Source organism: Neolamprologus brichardi, chromosome 3 (assembly GCF_056152115.1).
Source record: "Neolamprologus brichardi isolate AB-2024 chromosome 3, ASM5615211v1, whole genome shotgun sequence".
NCBI classification, from domain to species: Eukaryota; Metazoa; Chordata; class Actinopteri; order Cichliformes; family Cichlidae; genus Neolamprologus; species Neolamprologus brichardi.
This window is the reverse complement of record NC_142106.1, coordinates 55,989,962-56,014,024: the sequence shown is the minus strand read 5'-3', so window position 1 is coordinate 56,014,024 and position 24,063 is coordinate 55,989,962. Positions and strand designations below refer to the sequence as shown.

The 24,063-nt window shown below is 40.6% G+C and overlaps 1 protein-coding gene across 1 annotated transcript in view; it reads right to left on the bottom strand.

Moving 5' to 3' along the window:
* Positions 1-24,063, bottom strand: part of LOC102796743 (NACHT, LRR and PYD domains-containing protein 3-like) — a 155,761-nt gene that overhangs the window by 115,807 nt on the left and 15,891 nt on the right. The window contains exons 4-5 of the mRNA XM_087838417.1: positions 16,227-16,400; positions 15,773-15,946 (exon numbers count right to left, since the gene is read on the bottom strand). Of these exons, the coding sequence (XP_087694543.1) occupies positions 15,773-15,946; positions 16,227-16,400 (348 nt within the window). The remainder of the gene's footprint in view (positions 1-15,772; positions 15,947-16,226; positions 16,401-24,063) is intronic.

The window sequence follows — 24,063 nt, the reverse complement described above, 5'->3', positions numbered from 1 at the left end:
ACATCAGACTCCGAGCGCTACGATGCTAAAGATCAGAAGATCCAGTGTGACATCATGCGTTACCTGGCAACAGCAGCCCTCATCTGACTTTATTGGAGGATATTTACACCAGCAACACTGTTTAGTTTGATATGACAGATTAACAACATGCTGTGATATCCAGTTCAGCTGTAATAGATACTGGATCTAATCAGTCAGCAGATATTTGATCACCTTATTTATAACTATACTAGAAACAAATACAACTGTGTTGGTGATTCATGCAAACTTGCATATCAGCCTTTTAAGGTTTTGTAGTATTGAGAACAAAGAGGTTGTGTTAGGGCTGAAAACCCCGACTTGTTCTCCTCTGCAGGTCATCAAATGCACCACAGAAGTTTGTGTTTGAACAAACCTGTATATGTTTGATGGCTTTATTATTCTCTGTTCAAAGACAATAAATGTGGAAAATGTCTCATGTAGTATCAGCTTCATTTAAAAATGACTGCAAACATTTAGAGAACATGTGCTGCTGTTTGTCCTACATTTCAACACTGAATGAACCCTGAAAACGTGATGGCAGGTGACAGATTGGAGTTCACATGAAATATAGGCTGTATGAAGACTGGAAAATATAGATCAGTGGTGGAGCGGGGGCGTGGCTTACTGGGCTTAAGCCCGGGTTGTTTTTTCAGAAGCCGAGGGTCATTTGGAGTGTAAGTTTTTCATAGTTAGATGCCTGGCTGACAACTGTATAAAACAAAACCTACACACAATATTCGAAGCACATAGTGCACACTGTGGGAATTTACGACTGTGCGTAAATCCTCCCTAATATTGGTATAATCTGAGCTCAGACACTAAGCGGGGCGGGGCAGCTGCTGCCTGCGAGTGCGCTTTTAGAGAAACGCAGCCAGGCAGACAGAGGAGAACTGAAGTTCGGCCAGGTACCATAGCAAATCATTCGTACTGTACAAATAATGTAAATATGACGGTGAATCACAAAAGATTGATGTCAAACTGATCACTTGACCCATGTTAAGTTACTTGCTCTTCGAGTGAATCAACAAATGGCGAAATGAAAAGCAGAACAACAACAATGCTGTTTGTTTAGAGATTCTTAGCTTACATGTGTGTTTATTTCATATTTTCAGTTGTTACCCTCCACGGCTAAATAAATCAGTTTCAGTAATGTACTGATATACAAGAATGGACATAAGGGGCTTGTTTCAAAGAAAAAACTCTGGTAGTATTTTATATATTATGCTTTGTATGTTGTTCAGTATATTTCTATGCAAAACAAGAGGAATTTCAAAACACAGCAGTATATTCACAGTTGAAACCAGATATTTACACTTTATGGAAAACACAAGAACATTTTTTTACTGTACAACATCAATTTAGAGTAAACTTGTTTTGCTTTGGTTAAATAAATATTGAAATATCTTTTGAATTAGTTAAATGTCAGAATAAAGCGAGAGAGAGAGCTGTCTATTTTTTATCACTTTGATCAAATTTAGGAGTACATATACACTAAGTTTATTGTTAATTAATAAGAAAACTGCAGACGATTCCATTCTGAGCTGAAGAAGCTTTTGATAGGTTGGTAGAGTCCATGTGAGTAAATTGGTGGCACAGCTGTGGATGCATATAAGGCAAAACACAGAGCCTGTTTCTGTGACATGGGAAAATCAAGAGATGTCAACCAAAACACCAGGAAAAGAATCCTGGAGCTCCATAAATGTGGCTCAATTTTATATACAATTTGGTGCCATTTACAATTAAGAAATACAGATAGTTTCTCTCTTTACTCTTAAAGTTTACAAATATGTTTTTATATTTATCAATCTAAAAAATAAACATTTAGTCTGATTTGATGTTACAATTAAAAATGTGTTTTTATCTGAAGAGTATGTAAATATCTGGTTTCAACTGTATATTTGATGATTGTCAGCACAAAGAGGGAGAGAGAGGAGAATGGGGACAGAACAGAGAGGGAACAAGAGCAGGTGAGACACACATGTTAGTCAAATGGTCGTTTACAAAAAGTATCACCGTATCATAGGTACTCGTGTATCTTGTACCTAGTGTTTCTTTTTAGGTTTGTTATTTTTCAAGTTATATATTTATTAAGTTTTGCAGGCTTGTTTGCACAACAAGGCTAAATAATTATATAAACTTTTCTCAATCTAAATAGTGGACTTTGGTAGAATTAAAAAATAAGTGTAGTGCAGGTCTATGATGATTTTTAGTGCTGCTATCATCTAGTTTTGATTCTGGTTCTGTCTTGGTTAAGTCGTAAGTAGTCCTGATTTTGAACTCTTGTAGTCCTGTTTTAATTCCGGATCAGTTCTTGGTCTGGTTGAATTGGGGTTTAGTCCTCGTGTCTTGATACAGCCCCGACTTTGTTCTGCCTTGCTGCTTAATTAAAAACCTAGTTTAAGGTGTCCCGCATATGTGATATATTTTTCTCCTATATGAAGTCATTCTTTTTTGAACAAAACTCAAAACAGAGCCTAATAATCTTTCAGTCATTTCTACCCCCCCCCCCCCCCCAAAAGAAAAAAAAAAAAAAAAAGTCCCACATGTATACTACCCTTTAGGGCTAAGCCCCGGGTGTTTCAAATGTCTGGCTCCGCCTCTGATATAGATTATGAAAATATGCAGCCAAACATTTGTGGACATGGATAAACTATCTGATCCAAAAAGCAGGAAGTGACACAGCTAGAAAATGAAAGTGTGTAACAGCTGAAGTCAAATGTAATGCAGAGTTGAATCTGCACTTGGATCCATCTGTGAAAGGTCCACATGTAGGGATTACATGAGTCATGATATTTGTCAGTGCAGCTTGATAACTCCATCTACTGTGGCTACATATACTGGGCTGGTAGCTCCACAGTGTTGTAAAGAAACTATTCAATGTGCATATTTTAAACTCAGAGGCTCTTCTAACACAGGAGCCATGTTGAGTTTAGATCACAGCCGACCACCGGCAGTCTGAAATGGAATGAAGCCCATTGACAGCGAGCAGGTCTAAACAGGAACGCACCCATTTGTATGCGTGGCAATGATGTGGCTGCAGCTGACACAGGATTGGTTCAAACTGAACATCAGATGCATTTCACAGAGTTCACAAATAAACTCACGTTTTTATCTTTGAAGATCATCATAAAGTAGAATTGATGGTCCAGTAGAAACAGCAGGTGGTTTGAGCCTTTCTGATGCAGCAGAAACAGGATTTGGAGGAAGATGTTAATAGATTAGAAAGAAGTGTACACTGTGAATCAATGCAAGTCTTTCTTTAATAATCCCTCAGGCAGGTTCCTCTGGGAATGTCACAGATAGAGACTCCAATTCTGACGTCCTTTGAAAGCCTGACTTTGAATTTTCATCACTCGTCATGTACACAGATGTTAATTCTACATATTCCTAGTACTGAACTCTAAATCAATATGAAGAAAATGCTCCTACTAATCTGCATATATGTTGATATCAAATCATTTTCCAGCACATGGATAAATCTCTATAAATCTTTCACTCTGATCAGAAAGGGCACAGTGTTGTTATTGCAGCACTCCCTGATGTTTGAAAAGCTAAATGTCCATTTTAGGGTGGTCGTGTGTAGGATTGTGTTTTCCTTCCTTTGTGCAGTTCTTACAGTAAACATGTTTGAATGTTTCCTGTTCCCCTGATGCTTCTTCCTGTTGGAGAAAGTTGGTTTGGAACAACATGTTCTTATAGGTTTCAATGAACTTCAAACTTTGATCCACTTACAAAACTGTTCATTTTATTGGAACGATCCACATTTGCATCCATTCACGGTACATTTGACATCTGAGCATGTTTGTACACATGATGAAAGGACAGATGGTGTTTGTGTGTCCTTCTTAAACTTAGTGTGAATGTTTCATCATGTAGAACTACTTAGAAGTCTTTGGGAACATTTGGAGAACACGTTTAGGAAATGTTAGGTTCAATATTGAGGAGGGGTAGAGGTGGTAATCTACTTCCATAATAACAACACTGATCCGGCCAGGTGGAGTCAAACGATGATTTTAATGACACGCGTGGGAAGACCGCCCGCTGTACGCAGACAGCGCCGATCCCCAACTTACAGAGCATAAGCAGGTGTTTTATACCTTCTGAGCTTAAATTTACTACACCCCTAAACATCACTCAGATACAGTTCATACATAGGTTTCAAAACCACAATGACTTAAGACAGTTTAAAATAACATTGTCTCCGTCTCCACAGCAGATGCTTCCTGTCATCTGACTTTCACTTCCCGTCTGGAAAACCAAACTATTCCTCTTTTACAGAGACAATTTTAGAGTTACAGGCAAACATGATTAACCTCTCACCTATAAATGAGATAAAGTCTACTGTGTGTTTGTGTCAGCATTACCTGCACTCAGTTTCAACTTGTAACCTTTTCCACCAGACAGAAGGCCAGCACGTACACATTTAAGATTATAACAAGCATTCAAAAGCATTTAAGATTATAGATTCAACTCAACAGTTTAGAGTGGTTATAACTGCACCTGTAGTAAAGGCTAATTGGGTACCAATATGTTTAAACATCTGAATACAATATCAATACTGTAGATTATGTTATTAATGCAATGGTAATGATGATGATGATTAACAATAACAGTAAAATAATTTCTAATCCCCCACAGAAAGTAGAAGATTTTCTTAAAGCAAAGCAGAGCTGCAACATGACGATTCAGAATAATAAAGTCAGAATACTTTATTATTATGAAGACTAAAGTGCACCTTAATGCTGCCAATGAATACACATGTTTTTTGTGAAAGCATGTTTGAGCACAGCTGACATGCACTACACTGACCCCACTCGCCCCATTTCTTCATCCACTTCTTGCTCTTGTGCTTGAAATGAGACGCAGACGCATCAAAAGTAAGAGGCTCTAAAATCCACAAAAAGGGGGCTTGTTAGATCAGGATACTGGATGTGATCCATAGAAAACATGGATAATACACCACTTTATTTGAAGACATCTGTAGCACTGCCTCAGTTCTGGATGTTTCCACAAACTCCTCTGTGCACTAAAGAAAAGGTCAAAGGTCAGCAGCACATGTAGTTGGGACAATTCTTCATTTACAAACAACAGTCGCACAAACTATACAATTATTTTCCTCCAATTAGGACTTTTCACATGCAGAAACAAATGTCTGCTGATGACTTCATCTCATGAAACGACTGATAGATGTCAATTCATTGATCAGCTGAGCTGCTGCTGCTGATCTTCATCGTGCACAGAAACATTCAGCTTGTTTCAATCAGTAAATAACTCCCACTACTCTCAGTTTGAACTGTTCCCACTCAAAATGCTGTGAGAACAATGATCATTGTAGAACTTCACAAACATCACGTGTTGTTTTCCACATGTAAGATCAGCAAACATACAGAAACTTCCTGTTGCCACACACGGCCTCTAAAATCTCTTCCACGGTTTCTGTCTGAAGTCCACTCTCTGTGTCGGATCCACAGGAAACAACAAGATCTTATTAACATGGTTTTCAATGTGTCTCCTTACAAAAAGTCCAACCAATGAACAAATGTGTGTATTTGTGGAGGCCGAACAAAAGCATGACACATTTCTCTGTTTCTATAAACTGGTGTCAAACACAAATATGAAGAGTTTCATTGACAGACTCCAAAATGCCCCCGCAGTGAATCAAAGGGAAATCCTACAGTGTGGCCAGAGAATCTTAATGGCTCCAACATCAACACATCCACAATGTTGGATCCAGTTCTACCTCACAGAGTTACTAAGACACACCCTCTGCCAGCATTACAACAGCTCCACCTGCTTCACCTGCCTCCTCAGCATCTGTACACCTGAAGAGAAAAGAAAGGCTCCAAAAGCTCAAATCTACAAAGGATTCATGACGTTTCATCCAACAATAACATGTTTGCCTTCCACAGTGTGCTGTTAGACACCACTGTACCTCTGCCATTTCAAAAAGAGCAGCTTGGTAACATTTTGGCTGCAAACACTTTGTGTTTAAGTTCCTAATCTTTGTTTTCTTTGTGAAGCCGACAACATCTGGAGCTTTTTGACTCATAGAAACATCATTTTGTTCTTTAGATGACAGCAGATTGGGACTGAATAATCAATCACTATCAAACCAATAAAGACAAAAATGCTGATTTTACAGGAACTTTGTTGGAGAATCCCAGATATCCCAGAAATCAAACATTTTATCATCATTTTAATGAGCTCAGACTTGTTGAAAATGCAGAGGAGCTGGTTGTGAACTGAGCTTCAGAGAAACACAACATACTGATATTCAATGTGAAGCTTTGAGTGGAAAAAGACAGTAAAACAACATGTGGATCCTGGAATAATGGGAGCTTCCATCTTTAAAGGACTGAGGAGGAAGAAGTTTACAAAGAATCATTTAGAAAAGCTTCAAACATCAACTGATTGAATGCATGAATGAAAGACATGTACAGACTGACTCTTGAATCTGTTCAAGAGTCAGTGTTTCTCTAACAGGAGGACACTCTTTACACTCAACTCAGCACAGACACACTGAGGCACCAGAACCGACTGTAATTCCAGAAATCTCCTTTCTGAATCCTACCCTAAACCCAGGGTAAAGAGTTTGAGTGAATGTGGTGTTGAAGGTGTGGAGGTGGATCAGAGTGTCAGAGGAGACTCTGTAGAAGGACAGAGTGCCAGCAGGACAGTCCACATACACTGCTACTCTGTTACAGACAGAGGAGGAGGAGGAGGAGGAGAGGAATGTCCCTCTGTTATGGTACCAGACGGAACGAGGACCATCATCAGAGCACCACAGACTCCAGGACTGATCATTCCCTCCAAACTCACAGTCTTTACTGCCTCCTTTCCTTCTGATTCTTCTGTAACTCACTGATATATAAACGTCTCCTCTCCACTCGACCTCCCAGTAACAGCGACCAGTCAGACCATTTCTACAGCAGCTGAGAATAGACATCAAATCTGTCTGGATGATCAGGATATGACTGATACCCCTCACGTGTCACCTTCCTTTTGTTGTCAGACAGTTTGAGTTTTCTGCTCACTGTGTTTGTGTCGATTGTGAGTTGACAGGAATCTGATGGAGAGAACAAACACAATCCAGCTGCAGTTATTGATCCATCATCTGTTCATTGATTGACACTTTGATGATGACTCCTGACATGATGAAGATGGTTGAATGTGTGCTGCTTTGTTTTCATGAAGCCCATTAAAAACACACTTACACTTCCTCAGACCTCCTGGTCTCAACCATCGGACTCCAGCAGGCTCCACCCTGAAAGGAGGAGGGGGGTCAGACCAGCACAGTCTCTTTCAGCATGCACACATGGACATTACATGGCTCTCATACACATATTGTTAGAAACTGATAAAGGAACAGTCACACATTTTCACAAATACACTTCAAACCATGCATGGATCAAACTGCTGAGGGTTTATACTGATCCTGCATCTGTCAGTACACCACTGTATTGAATGAAATATGACTAATTCAAACTTGGACCTTCATTATCTTTATATTCCTCTTCTGTTTAGCTGGAAAGAACCCCAACTTGCCTTTGCTGCTTGTATTTCTTCTGCTGGGATAAATGTGTGTGACTCCTATTCAGCTCAATTCAATTTTATGTATATACACAACATTTGCCTCAATGCACCTTATCCTGTAAGGTGCATTGATGATACCCAGTTATATCTCTCTTGCAGACCTGATTCCTCCCTCCCACATTCTTCCCTTACAGATTGTCTATCCGAATTAAGATCCTGGTTCATCTCTAATTTTCTCAAGCTCAGTGAGGAGAAAACTGAAATCCTTCTTATTGGCACCAAATCCAACCTTTTGAAGGCGAACCATTTCTTACTCACCATCGATAACTTCACAGTTTTCCCTTCTCCTCAGGTTAAGAGCCTTGGTGTCATCCTAGACAGTTCACTTTCCTATAAATTTCACATCAATAATCTCACCTATTCTGCCTATTACCATCTACACAACATTAACAGATTACGTCCTTCTCTCTCCACCCAGTCTATGTCCATTCTTGTCCACAGTCTTGTTACCTCCCGTATTGACTCTTGCAATTCTCTTCTGCATGGTCTCCCCCAAAAATCCCTCCATAAGCTTCAACTGGCTCAGAACTCTGCTGCTCGCATTATCACCAGAACCCCCTCCTACCAGCACATCACCTGTTCTTCAGGAACTTCACTGGCTCCCTGTGAAATTCCGGATAATATACAAACTTCTGCTCACTTTCAAGGCCATTCATAACCTCGCACCTCCTTACTTTTCTGACCTGTTAAGCACTACCTTTTCTGCCCACTCACTTTGATCTTCTTCTTCTATCCGGCTGTCTGTGCCTTCCATCCGCCTCACCACCATGGGAAGCAGAGTTTTTAGCTGCTCTGCTCCCAGGCTGTGGAGCTCTCTACCCCCAAATATAAGAAACATTGGTTCTCTCCCCCAGTTTAAATCCCAACTCAAAACCCATCTGTTCAAATCTGCATATTCACTGTGAACCCACTGTTTGTTAGTTTTATCTTGTGCTTTTGCTTTATTGTTCTTCATTGTGTCATTGTCATTGTTCTATTATGTGTTTTTAGCTATTGTAGAGTGTCCTTGGGTGTCTTGAAAGGCACTTTATAAATAAAATTTATGATTCTTCTTTTTCTTCTTCTTCTTCTTCTTCTTCTTCTTCTTCTTTTTATTATTATTATTATTATTATTATTATTATTATTATTATTATTATTATTATTATTATTATACAGGGCTGATAATAATCATAATTTGAAAAGTGTTTAAAACAAGGAGAGAAAAAAATGAGCTGTTAAAGGTAGGAGTTGTGACCATTTGTTTTACAGGCAATCAAATGGGTCTATTTCACATTGACCAATACCTTTTTTGAACCTAAGCAAACAGAGGGTTTAGAGGTTTCTAAAAGAGGATGAAGAAACCTTCCTGAAGTCTTTATGCTAATTATACTGATGTGGATTCCATCTTCTGCTGCTGTGCGAGCAGGGATGCTGTTTCAGCAGCTTCTACCCAGTGCTGAGTTTTTCTCTTTTTAATTGGTTTTGTTTACATCCAGTTTGTTTGTACACATAATGGAGAGGTACTTTTTTTGGACAGCTATGTTTTTATTTTCTCTTTTTACAGTTCTTGTGCTCGGAGACTGGGTCATGTTCCTGATGTTTACACCAGGGATCAGCTGTTAGCTCTCCATAGCTCTGTGGTGCAGGATGTTCAATTGAATTTTATTTATATAGCGCCAAATCACAACAACAGTAGCCTCAAGGCGCTTTATATTTTACAGTAGCTCGCACAATAATAGATACAGAGAAAAATCCAACAATCATATGATCCCCTATGAGCAAGCACTTTGGCGACAGTGGGAAGGAAAAACTCCCTTTTAACAGGAAGAAACCTCTGATAGAACCAGGCTCAGGGAGGGGCGGGGCCATCTGCTGCTACGGGTTGGTTTGAGAGAAGGAAGACAGGATAAAGTCATGCTGTGGAAGATTTATAACAGATATTATTCAATGCAGAGAGGTCTATTAACACATAGTGAGTGAGAAAGGTGACTGGAAAGGAAAAACTCAATGCATCATGGGAATCCCCGGCAGCCTACATCTATTGCAGCATAACTAAGGGAGGATTCAGGGTCACCTGGTCCAGCCCTAACTATATGCTTTAGCAAAAAGGAAAGTTTTAAGCTTAATCTTAAAAGTAGAGATAGTGTCTGTCTCCTGAATCCAAACTGGAAGCTGGATCCAAAGAAGAGGGGCCTGAAAACTGAAGGCTCTGCCTCCCATTCTACTTTTAAATACTCTAGGAACAACAAGTAGGCCTGCAGTGTGAGAGCAAAGTGCTCTAATAGGGTGATATGGTACTACATGGTCATTAAGATAGGATGGGGCCTGATTATTTAAGACCTTTTATGTGAGGAGCAGGGTTTTGAATTCAATTCTGGATTTGACAGGAACCCTGTCAGTAAGGCAAGGCAAGGTAAGTTTATTTATATAGCACAATTCAACAACAAGGTGATTCAAAGTGCTTGACAGAGATGTTAAAAAACAAAAACAATTAAAAAGCATGATTTAAAATTGATTAAAAAATACAAATAAAAAATAACAGTAGATAAAATTAGTTGTTAAAATGTAAGTTTTGAAATTTAATCTTAAAAGTGTGGATTTGGTGCTTTATTTAAATGCAGCTGAGAACAGGTGAGTCTTCAACCTGGATTTAAATAAACTGAGTGTTTCAGCTGATCTGAGGCTTTCTGGGAGTTTGTTCCAGATATAAGGAGCATAAAAGCTGAATGCAGCTTCTCCGTGTCTGGTTCTGACTCTGGGAACTGATAAAAAACAGATCCAGATGACCTGAGGGATCTGGAAGGTTCATACTGGGTCAGGAGGTCACTGATGTATTTTGGTCCTAAACCATTCAGAGCTTTATAGACCAGCATCAGAACTTTAAAGTCTATCCTCTGACAGTCAGGCAGCCAGTGTAAAGACCTCAGAGCTGGACTGATGTGGTACACTTTTTTGGTCTTAGTGAGGACTCGAGCAGCAGAGCTCTGAATGAACTGTAGATGTCTGACTGATTTTTTAGGTAGACCTGTAAAGATGCTGTTACAGTAATCAAGCCTACTAAAGATGAATGCATGGACTAGTTTTTCCAGGTCCTGTTGAGACATCAGATCTTTTATTCTTGAAATATTCTTCAGGTGATAGTAAGCTGATTTTGTTATTGTCTTAATGTGTTTTTCTGAGTTTAGGTCTGCATCCATCACTACACCCAAATTTCTCTCCTGGTTGGTGGTTTTTAGGTGTATAGATTGTAGTTCTCTGGTGATCTGTAATCGTTTTTCTTTGGCACCAAAGACTATTACTTCAGTTTTGTTTTTGTTTAGCTGGAGAAAATTGTGGCACAACCAGTCATTAATTTCCTCAATGCTTTTACCAAGAGCCTGTGCAGGGCTTCGGTCTCCTGGTGACATTGTGATATATATTTGTGTGTCATCTGCATAGCTATGATAGTTTATTTTGTTGTTCTTTATAATCTGTGCCAGTGGAAGCATGTAAATGTTAAGCAGTAGGGGTCCCAAGATGGAACCTTGGGGAACTCCACATGTGATACTTGTCTGCTCAGATGTGAAGTTACCTATTGATACAAAGTAATTCCTGTTTTCTAAGTATGTTTTGAACCAGTTTAGTACAGTTCCTGAAAGACCTGCCCAGTTCTCCAGTCGTTTGAGTAATATGTTGTGGTCAACTGTATCAAATGCTGCACTGAGATCCAGTAAAACTAAGACTGACATTTTTCCACTGTCTGTATTCAGACATATGTCATTAAACACTTTAGTCAGAGCGGTTTCAGTGCTGTGGTTCTGTCTAAAACCTGAATGGAAGGCATCATAGCAATTATTCTGTTTTAAGAAGTAATTGACCTGTTGAGAAACTGCTTTTTCAATGATCTTACTTAAAAATGGGAGATTTGAGATCGGCCTGAAGTTGTTCATTTGTGTCTTGTCAAGATTGTCCTTTTTCAGTATAGGTTTTATTACAGCAGTTTTTAGTGATTCTGGAAACACACCTGACATTAAAGAAAAGTTGACGATCTGTAACAGGTCTGACTCCAAAGTCTTTGAGACCTTTTTGAAAAAACTTGTTGGCAGGACATCTAAACAGCAAGAGGAGGAGTTCAGTTGACCTAAGATGTCCTCCAGGTCTTTGCTGTTAATAGGGTGAAACTGTTTGATGGTGTTTAAACAGTTTTTTGGTGGACACAATACATATCCTGAATCTGCTGTTGATGTACCAATTGCTTGTCTAATCTTTTGGAGTTTTTCTGTGAAGAATTTGGCAAAGTCATTGCAGGCCATGGTTGAATGAAGTTCAGCTGCCACGGACAGAGGAGGGTTTGTTAGCCTGTCAACTGTAGAAAATAAGACCCGAGCATTATGACTGTTTTTGGTGATGATGTCAGAGAAGTAGGACCTCCTTGCACTCATCAGTTGTAAATTATAATTGTGAAGTTTCTCTTTATTGATGTCATAATGAACCTGGAGGTTTGTTTTTCTCCATCTGCGCTCAGCTTTCCTACACTCTCTTTTTTCATTTTTCACCAGTGTGGAGTTTCTCCATGGAGACTTCTTCCTTCCAGAGATAACCTTCACCTTAATGGGAGCAATAGTGTCCATTACATTTAACATTTTAGCATTGAAGCTATTGACAAGCTCATTGACTGAACCTCCAGACAGGTCAGGTGTTAATGGGACGACCTGGTTAAAGATCTCACTACTGTATTCAGTTATACACCGTTTTGTGATCATTGCTGTTGATATATTTGTGTGTGCTGATATTTTACTTTCAAAGAAAACGCAGTAATGATCAGACAGGCCCACATCAGACACGGTAACCTTTGAAATGCTCAGGCCCTTGGAGATCAGTAGGTCAAGAATGTGTCCTCTATTATGTGTGGCCTCTGTTACATGCTGAGTCAGCACAAAGTTGCCCAGAGTGTTACTCAGGTCTTTAGTCCCTTTGTCCTGAGGGTTGTCCACATGGATGTTAAAATCCCCAACAATAATTACACAGTCGAAATCAACACAGATCACAGACAGCAGTTCACTGACATCATTAAAAAAGTCAGTGCAGTATTTGGGAGGCCTGTAAACATTAAGAAACACAACTTTGGCTGGGGCCTTCAGCTGTAAAGCCACATATTCAAAAGACTGAAAACTTCCAGGAGATAGCTGCTTACATTGAAATGATTCATTAAATAAGACAGCGACCCCTCCTCCTCTCCTGCTCACCCTGGCCTCACTGATAAAACTGTAGTTAGGAGGGGTCGTCTAGATGAGAACAGCTCCGCTGTTACTTTGGTCCAACCAAGTTTCAGTTAAAAACATAAAATCAAGGCTGTGCTCAGTGATTAAATCATTAATTAGAAATGTTTTCTCAGCTAAAGATCTAACATTTAATAAAGCCAACTTAAGTGTTTTAGAGGTATTATTATTATATGTTTACTATATTTAAAGATCTTTTAGAGTGCAGCTCTCTGTGTTTTGACCAGGCCACATGTCTCCTTCTGTCACCTAAAAGAACAGAAATTTTAAAACCTTGTAGTAAACAGGGTCCCAGCTTCTCCTGGGAAAAGTTACCACTGCCATAATCCTCGCAGCCCGGACCCTCCAGACATCACACATCAGACTGCTGAGACAGAGCATGAAGGTGTTAAGGAGGAACTAAGGGGGCAAGGCTGGGCAATGTAACCTCAATTGCTCTGTTGAGGGCGGGGCTCGATGGCGAACCTTTGGCTGCTCTGGTGGGGGGTTTATGGGGGACAAAAAGGAACAGGGCTGGGGGGTTGATCTGAGCCCAGCATTGACCCACTCCATCAACTCCTCAGTGAATTTCAGGTGTGGGGAGGAGGGAGTAAGGGAGGGGGAGGAGGGTGAAGGCCTGTCAGGGGTTCGGGGGAGTGGGGAAGGCACTCTTGCTGCAGCATTTTGGATTAACTGAAGGCTTTTCAGAGAGTTTTTAGGACTTCCTGATAATAGTGAATTACAGTCGTCCAGACTAGAAGTAATAAATGCATGAACTAGTTTTTCAGCATCATTCTGAGACAAGATATTTCTAATTTTAGACATGTTGTGCAAATGGAAGAACACAGTCTTACATATTTGTTTAATATGTGCATTGAAGGACATGTCCTGGTTTAAAAAATGACTCCAAGGTTCCTCACAGTGTTACTGGAGGCCAAGGTAATGCCATCCAGAGTAAGAATCTGGTTAGATACCATATTTCTAAGATTTTCAGGGCCGAGTACAATAACCTCAGTTTTATCTGAATTAAGAAGCAGAAAGTTAGCGGCCATCCAGGTCTTTATGTCTTTAAGACATTCCTGCAGTTTAACTACTTGGTGTGTTTTATCTGGCTTCATGGACAGATAGAGTTGGGTGTCATCTGCATAGCAGTGAAAATGTATGCTATGTCTTCTAATGATATTGCCTAAGGGAAGCATGTATAATGTTACATTTACATTTACATGCACAAATTGAAGTCTATTAGATAGATATGATACAAACCACTGAAGCGCAGTACCTGTAATACCCCACGTGTTTCCCACGAACTGAGGAGGAAGAGACAGTGTGTTTATATAACAGTGTTTAATACTGCAGGTTTCCCCAGTGTATAAGGTTGGGGAAACCTAAAAGTCACCTGAGACTGAAGAAGTGACTTGGATGAATGACGAAATGCTTCTCCCACTGAAAACGTTACATCCAGGTGAACAGAAACAACTTTTTAACTCTCAAGACATCATCTACCATTGCTTGTCAGGTTCTACCACAGCTCTAATTCTGAAGTTTACCCATCCATCCATCCTCTTTTGCTTATCCTTTTCAGGGTTGCAGGAGACTGGAGCCAGTTCCAGCTACCATAACTTGAGAGGCAGGGTACGCCCCGGAGAGTTGTCTGTTTACTAATGATTTATTTTTCAGCTAAGCTCACAGTTTCCTCTGCTTCCTATTCTTGTACTAAGCCAGGTGAAACATGTCCTAGGTCTTTCTCTGTTAAGGTTTTAATCTGACCTGTACCAAGAAGAAAGGGAGGAAGAGGATTTTTCTTAAAATGAATGCAAGCAGCAGGACAAAATCAGTTAGCATTGTTGTTCCTGGAAATGTTTTCCTTGGAGAACACCTACATTAATATCATTTTATTAGTCAGCTAAACCACTGTCTCTTCCCCAAAATATTCCTGCATGTGTGATTGTTAATGTCACATCAGCATGAAAGAAATAGGAAATAAGGGAAGGACAATTTTTCCAGCTTTTCCTTCGCTACAAGACATTCTCCATACCTGAGAGTGTCAAGTCTCCAGTGTGGATCCTTCAGTCCAGCCGACAGCAGCATCATTCCTGAGTCTCCTGGGTGATTGTAGGTCAGGTCAAGCTCTCTCAGATGGGAGGGGTTGGAGGTCAAAGCTGATGCCAGACAAGTACAGCCTTCCTTTGTGATCAGACAGTGTGACAGACTGTAGACAAAAAACAAACAAAACAGTTAGTCTGAAAACACTCTGCTGAACATTTGCTTTTGCTTTTCATTTTCTTCAAATACCATGACCCTAATGTATTCCATCAATTCAGTTCAAATTAACTATATAAAGTAGCAACTGATAAAAACAATAGTGTCAAGTTGTGAAGCCAGCAGTAGACTCCACAACATTACAGAGAACACCTGAACAATCTGACAATTTCCTTAGAAGGAAGAACTCCCTTTTAAGAAGACAAAGCGACAAGCGATTTTAAAAATGAAACAAACAAACAAACAAAAAAAAAAACCCCAAGAGAACAGAGAACCAAATACAAACACAAATTATAAGAGAGCACAGAAAACAGTTAATGACATGCAGTGGTGGAAGAAGAGTGAAATTATATTGTGAAAATGAAAGACTGTTGATGATGTCTTTAATCATAATGCGGCCTGGTAATTTTGGACTTTGTATATCAGAATAGAGTTCAAGTTAATATTCTCAGAGAGGCAATGAATACATGAGAAATATGGTCTTTCTTTCTAGTCCCTAACAGAAGGCTTTCTGCAGCATTTTGGATTGACTGAACACTCTGCAGGTAACTTTCAAAGCCACCTTATAATCCAACCAAAGATAAAATAAAATGTAGCTGATGATTCTATACGTTTTAGCTATTTATTCAGCAATTTAATACAGACCCTAAACCATACTAAATGGAAAAGAATGAATCCTGACCTGAGAGTTTCCAGTGTACAGTGTGGACTCTTCACTGCAGCAGACAGGAGCTTCACTCCAGAATCCTGCAGGTCATTGTCACTTAAGTCCAGGTCTCTGAGACTAGAGGACTGAGAGCTGAGAACTGAGGACAGAGCTTCACAACTTCGCTCTAAGAGGTTACAGGCACTCAGTCTACAAAATAAGCAACACAAGGAAAAAAACTAAAACACTGAAGTTAAAATGTATTCATGGTGAAGGACAGTTTCAAGAAAAGTTTTAAGACTAATCCTAAAAGTAGAAAGTGTGTGTGTCTCCTGAATCCAAACTGGAAGCAGGTTCCACAGAAGAGAGGCCTGAAAGCTGAAGGTTCTCCCTCCCATTCTACTTTCTAGATTAAGTATACTTTTATTAGCTAAACGTTTTAATTAGTAACTATGTTACTTAAGAAAAATAAAATATAATTTTAGCTGACCTCAGAGTTTTCAGTGTGCAATGTGGACTCTGCAGTGCATCAGACAGAAGCTTTACGCCTGAATCCTGTAGGTTGTTGTTACTCAGGTCCAGCTCTGTCAAACTAGAAGACTGGGAGCTGAGAAGCGAGGACAGAGCTTCACAGCTTCTCTTCGAAAGGAAACAACCATTCAGTCTGGAAAAAGAAAGAAATATTTGTGTTTATAAGCAATCACTTTTGATGTTCAACCTAAATAAAAAAAACAAACAAACAAAACATGTCAGTGTGCACTACATTTCATGATTAACAACACAACTTGAAATATGAGTTGGGCATCAATAAAATAATTTTAAATTACTCAGTAAATCACAATTATACCTCTAAATACAATCCACTGAGGAACTGGTACATCTAGTGATAACAGTTCAGTATCTGCTGCCACTAGCATTCAATAATGAAGCATATGTATAAATTAGATAAGGAAGCTCTGTAGTTGTAATGGTCTGGGTGACTTCCGGTGAATCCACCTCTGGGTGGAGTTGCTGGGTTATTACTGACCAGCTGCACCTGGACGTAATTTGGCTGTCCGTTTTAAAGACCAGAATTCACAATCACCCTTCGCTAGAACGTCTGCTAACCACAGTTAGCGTAGGCTATTATAGCACATGTGTGATCTTTCTAGTGTTGCTCGTACTTACCTGTGCGTCTCTTCCACTCGCAGTTATCCTCCGAGACATCATAACCAAATCTGCCATAACTACCTTACCGCATCGCACCTGCCTGCCTCCCCACCCGACTCACTGGATCATCGTGGATCGTCTCTGGACTTTTCTCTCTGCTGACCCGGACCATTACCCCCTCCACGCTTTGCCCCCACATGTGGAAAGTTAGACTGCTCGTAATCTGTTGTTTCACTCTGGACCAGCGTCGAAAACTTCTTTTGAAATCTGCCTCCTTCTGTTATAGTGACTCTGAACTTCCTGGCTCCGGACCCCCAGTGTAGCCTCTCCCTTACCTCCCCACTCCGTGGGTTCCTGTGTGGGCATTTACCGTCAGCGTCGGGTGGGACTCACGGACTTCAGTGATAGTTTGGAATGTTTAATGCTTTATGGTTTTTGTATGTTATTGTTCACCATCACTCATTGTAAAGCTCTTATAAATCATTATAGTTCTTTGTAGTCACAGGTTATCACTGTGAAATCAAAGTACTGCTCTTGTTTATTTTGGTGTAGTCATAGTTCATGGTAATCACAGTTAAACTCAGTGAGTCTGAGCCCTTAGTTCATAGTGATCGTTTGTTATTATTAAGTCAAGTTTTAGTTTAAACTTCAAGCACATCGCATGTAGGTTTAGTTACATAGTGACTTCTTTCACTCTTTGTAAATAAATTGTTGCTTTCACTCATTCTCCGTGCTTCCATGTGTTGTCTGCACTTGAGTCCATACTTCTGGTGGCCTCTGGGCCGTTATAGTAGTCACACATCTGTCTGCTTCCCAGGTGTTTAATGGCTAATCTAAACTTTATGTAATTTCCATGGTCACATGCTTTCAAACTCATTGGAGTCAAATCTCCAAATACCTTAAATGAATTCTGTATCAATAAATGTTCAGTTAGTTATAATTCCTTCTTGATCCTTGTTGATCTGTTGGTAATTTTTCTGATTCTATAATCTGTGATTATTGTTGTTAGATACAGCTCAAAATATTATTTTTCTGCCCCATGCCAGAGGAGGAGATCCCGTTTTATTGGTTATAACACGGGGTGAGAAATATAAGTCCAGACATGTGTGGTATCCACAGAAACCTCTAAATCCCAGCTAAAATGTCATATAAACCATTTCTACATCCAGAAAAAAAAACACACCAAAAACAAGCCATGGTTAAACGAGTAGTTACGTAAATGAGCAGCAGACAACTAAACAAACAAAACCGGACAAGAAATTCTTTAAACTTCATGTAACCGGCTAAAGAAAGGCCAGTTAGCTTCCAGAGCTATTACTGACTCCAAGCACCAAGTTTCCCCACGCTCTGACCAAAATTCACTGAATGAGCCACAAAAGAAGACCACAAAAAAACATAGCGGTGCAAATGTGCTAAGACAGAAATTGGCTTGCTATCCCGATTTCCTCAGTTATTTTTGCTGGTGTGGGGATCATATCATTTTATATCATTTTTTATATCATGTTGATTCTTTTTATCTTTTTATTAAGCTTTGAGCAGTGGCATTTGATTAAACATGTATTCCATTTATTAAACATACAGTTTTAATCATGTTATTACACACATTGCATTTGTGCTCATAATAGAGTTAAGCATACAGTCGAATGAAGGTTGAAAGCTTCGTTCAGCGTTATGTCTGAACTGATATATTGATGAAATGACTTGAATGCTGTGAATGAATGCCTAACAAGCTTACATACACATAAACATGAAGCATAATTTCTAGGGTAAAGGTGAAAGACACCTTGCTTTGTCTCTGCTTGGTAACTAGTGATCCGGGGTCTACAGGATCTGGAGGAGCCAGACAACCATATAGGAAAAAATGCTGTTAAACATGGAAACTTGAACTATCATTAATTATAACCTATATATGTGATGTTTTGTCTAACGCGCGAAGGGGCGTTAACCCTGACATAATAAAACCATGCTGAAAGTATGTTTTGACGGAAGATCAGTGTTGGCGATATAAAGATGTATATCTTTCCACACATGTGTTTAATAAAATCATTGTTTTGACTTGGACCAGAGGTTTGTCTCTCACCTCAATCACCAATCGGGACAATGGTAGCCGGTAGCCACGTGATTATCAGTCGTTACCATGCCTACCTTGCCGCATCAGAGCCATTTTCCTTTAACAACCTCCATTTTAGACTCACCTACAGACACGTGACTGGACAAAAGCCACATGCAGTAAATTTGGGCCCACGTGGGTTTTGGCATTGCAACGTTTGATTGGTTGATTGGTGTCATCATTAATGTGATTCTATTGGCTCAAATGATTAAAAAGAGGTGTCAATCATGCAAATTGATCAAAAGAAACCAAAGTTACAGCCCCTCAGATTTTAAAGGGCCAGAGACCATATTAAATGCTCCATGCGCACAGCAGAAAAGGGCCATTGCCATGTAAATGTGTGATTAATTCTTCAAAGAAATATATATATTTTTAAAAAAAGCATTTTTAGGCCTGTTAATAAAATTAATTAATTTCTGCTCCCAAATACCTAAAAAAATCAACTGGCATGGTGTCCAATTGTGTGCCAAAATTGGACGTTTTTGTACGTCTGGATATTCATGTATTGACAGGGCTGTGATTTTTCACTGTTTAACTTTAGTAACATAAGTCTTTGCACAGATGATGTTTATATGTTGGGTACTGAATTTCTGGAATGAAAAGTGAACTAAAGCATATTTTTAAAAGGGTTATATGCTAAAATTTAAAAAAAGAAAAATAAATTAGGCGAGGATAAAATCTACTTACTTTTTTTCTGTGTTCCAGTCTCAGTAACTTTGACACAGTAATAACTGCTTTGATATTTACACCACTGATGAAATTTCACAAGTGTTAGCTTTATTTTGGTACCAACATTGTAAGGACAGTTTGTAATTGAAGAGAATTAAATTTGGGTATTACATTTTCGAGCAGGAAGCTCAGAAACCCACTTTTGGCTTAAGAGGTTAAATAGTGAACCTAACTATGGTCCACTTATACACCAAGGCAAATAATAAACAATAATAAAATTTTGAAAATGACAGAAGGAGTGCAGTATTATCTCAGTGAAGTGGGCAAAAAGGCTCATATGTATCAGTTTTGTAATTTGACCACAAAACTGGTGTTTCAATGACATATGATAGCAGCTGTATCTCTACACTTCATGTGTCGCTAAGAAAGAGATGTCTGAGAGAACTGTTTATGGGCAGGGAGTAAGGAGTAACTAAGTAATCAGTAACCAAGTTTCTTACCAATGCATGATTGGGAATTCAGATATCCATCTTGATGTCCGCAGGACAAATAGACTGATGTGTGTAACGAGGAGAAAACAAAATAAAAGACAGAGCCTTAGAGGAAGAGATGCCGCAATTTTTGGAGACCTTATAACTTTGTTTTTGTTCGTTCTCACATTACCTCACTGAGTGAATTACTTCATTGTAAAAGTAAGGAAAAGTAAACCCACCGGGAACGAGTCCGACTTATTGCCAGCAATACGAACCAAGCTCTTGCAACGGTTGTATAGGGATCGAATGGCCCGTAGCAATGGGCCAGACACCCCATACTCCCGCAACTACTCCCACAGGACACCCCGAGGGACACGGTCAAATGCCTTCTCCAAGTCCACAAAACACATGTAGACTGGTTGGGCAAACTCCCATGCACCCTTAAGTATCCTTGAGAGGCTAAAGAGCTGGTCCAGTGTTCCGCGACCAGGACGAAAACCGCATAGTTCATCCTGTATTCGAGGTTCAACTAGCGGACGAACTCTCCTTTCCAGCACCCTGGCATAGACTTTCCCAGGGAGGCTGAGGAGTGTGATCCCCCTGTAGTTGGAACACACCCTCCGGTCTCCCTTCTTAAAGATGGGGACCACCACCCCGGTCTGCCAGTCCAGGGGAACTGCCCCTGATCTCCACGCAACATTGTAGAGGCGTGTCAACCAGGACAGCCCTACAACGTCCAGAGCCTTCAGGAACTCGGGGCGGACCTCATCAACACCAGGGGCTCTGCCACCAAGGAGTTGTTTAACTACCTCAGTGACCTCACCCCCGGAAATTGGCGGGTCATTCCCCTCCTCCCCAGACTCTGCTTGCTCCTCGGAAGACGTGTCAGTGGGATTAAGGAGGTCTTCGAAGTATTCGTTCCACCGTCTGACAATTTTCTCAGTCAACGTCAGCAGCACTCCACCAGCACTATACACAGTGAAGGTAGAGCACCGCTTTCCCCTCCTGAGACGCCTGACGGTTTGCCAGAATCTCTTCAAGGCAGTCCGAAAGTCTTTTTCCATGGCCTCTCTGAACTCCTCCCACACCCAAGTTTTTGCTTCAGTCACTGCTCGAGCCACATTCCACTTGGCCTGTCGATACCTGTCGGCTGCCTCCGGAGTCCCACAGGCTAACCAAGCCCGATAGGACTTCTTCTTCAGCCTGTTGGCTCCCTTCACCTCTGGTTTCCACCATTTGATTCTCGGATGACCACCACGGCAGGCACCAACCACCTTGCGGCCGCAGCTCAATGCAGCAGCTTCGGCAATGGAGACGCTGAACATGGTCCATTCGGACTCAATGTCCCCAGTCTCCCTGCTGTTGAAGCTCTGCCGGAGGTGTGAGTTGAAGATCTCGCGGACTGAGGCCTCTGCTAGACGTTCACAGCACACCCTCACTACGCGTTTAGGTGCACCGGGTCTGTCCAGGGTCCTCCCCCGCCACCTGATCCAACTCACCACCAGGTGGTGATCAGTTGACAGCTCAGCCCCTCTCTTTACCCACGTGTCCAGAACATATGGTCACAGGTCTGGTGATACGATTACAAAATCGATCATTGACATGCGGCCTAGAGCGTCCTGGTGCCACGTGCACTTATGGACACTCTTATGTTCGAAAAAGGTGTTTGTTGTGGCCAAACTGTGATTTGCACAGAAGACCAATAACAAAACACCGCTCGGATTAAGATCAGGGAGGCCGTTCCTCCCAATCACGCCCCTCCAGGTCTCGCTGTCCCCCCCCCCAGGGACTCTAAGATTGCTGGGTATTTTGAACTGCCACTCGGCGCAAAAGCGCAGATGATAGTCAGGACCCATTCCCCGACCCTAAGGCGCAGGGAACAAACCATCTCATCCACCGGGAAAAACCCCAACGTACCAGCAGCAAGCCGAGGGGATATTAGAATACCCACCCCAGCCCGCCGCCTCTCACCAGGGGCAACTCCAGACTGAGACAGAGTCCAGCCCCTCTCCAGGAGACTGGTTCCAGAGCCCAAGCCATGTGTAGAGGTGAGCCCGACTATATCTAGCCGGTACCTCTCAACCTCACGCACTAACTCAGGCTCCTTCCCCACCAGAGAGGTGACATTCCATCTCCCTATTGCCAGTCTTGGCGGCCGGGGATCAGTCCGCCAGGGCCTCTGCTCCTGGCCGCCGCCCGGCACACTCTGTCAGAATAGACATTAAGCCTATATATAATACGAGATGGGCCAAGTGCAAGTGTATAGTTGACAGTACTGTTTTCTTATTCTGCTAGTAAGTCTATAAGTCTGTTTTATCCTAAAGATGAGTAGGTGGAGCTGTGTTGACCATCCAGACAACTTTTGCTATATTAGATATATTTGTGGTAAATACACCACCTGTGATCAGCGCAAAAACCTGACAAAGAGAGTGAAAAAAGTATTATTTCAGGTGTAAAATTGGAGATCAAGACAAAAGCTGGGCTCCTCACAGCTGCTGCACTGTGTGCTACTCTGGCAACACACAGTGGCTCAATGGCAAGAGAAAGGCAATGTCATTTGCTGAAAATGACATTTGTTTCTATACTGATGTGAATGGTCTTATGCTGGAGCTAGATTGTGACTATGTACCTGAGCAGTGGAGATTATTTATAGACTCTGGCAAAGCTAGCTTGAATGTTGCATTGCTGCACAATGGCAATGAAAAACCTTCTTTTCCTCTGCTCATGCTGTGGGAATGAAAGAGACATACAAGTCAATGGAACGCTCTGTATCTATTATTATAGGATATAGTGTACAATATAAAGCACCTTTAGGTGACTATTGTTGTGATTTGGTGCTATATAAATAAAATTGAATTGAACTCATTTTGAAGTTGGATCAACTATTCAAATCATAACTGGAACAATTGTGGTGATCTGAAGGTTGTGACACTGTTGTTGGGTCTACAGTTGGGGTACACAAAACACATGTGCTTTCGTGCCTATGATAATAGCAAATATTACAAGGGAAGCATGGGCCATCCAGAGTTAAGTACACTGTTGGCTGATACAATGTGGTATATGCATCACTGGTTGGTCAACTGAAAGTGTACCTTCCACCACCTCACATTAAACTGGGCCTAATGAAAAACCTTGTTGTGGCAATGGATAGTAAAGGAAATGGTTTCCAGTATCTGAAGGATAGGTTTGGAGAAACCAAAATGGATGCCAAGCTGAAAGCAGTATTTTTTGTTCATCCTGAAATCCGTCAAATGATGTGTTATGACACATTCAGATCCAAACTGAACAAACTTGAACTCCCTGCTTGGGATGCATTTGTGCTAGTTGTGCAAAACTTTCCTTTCAACCATCGGGCTGAAAACGATGCTGAACTTGTAAGCAACATGTTAGCAGAATATCAGCAACTCGGCTGCCGGATGAAAATCAAAATGTATTTCTTGCATTCTCATCTGGATTTTTTACCTCCAAATTTGGGTGATGTGAGTGATGAAAATGGAGAATGATTCCACCAGCATATTGTCACCATGGAGACAAGATATCAAGGCCACTTCAAACCCAACATGTTGGAACGACACTCACAAGTACAAAAGGAAGTGCCTAAAGCACTTTTGAACTGTGTATTGACATTGCATAAAGACTCAAGTGAACTTTTTTATTTACACCTTTGTTAATGTGAACAAGTTTTTGTAATCTCTAACAGTTTTGAAGCAAAATGTAGTTATGTACAGTGGCTGTAAAAAGAATATAAAATCAGTTTCTCGTGTCTGTATGAATAGCCAAGAATACTGTGTATAACTTCAGAACCTGATGTCATAGGCAGAATCCAACTATAGATTTGGACTCAGCACACTCAATTAAGTATAAGACACATGGAATACCACAAATAGCAGAAAGAATATTTTGTTCTGTGATTCTGTGTAATGTCT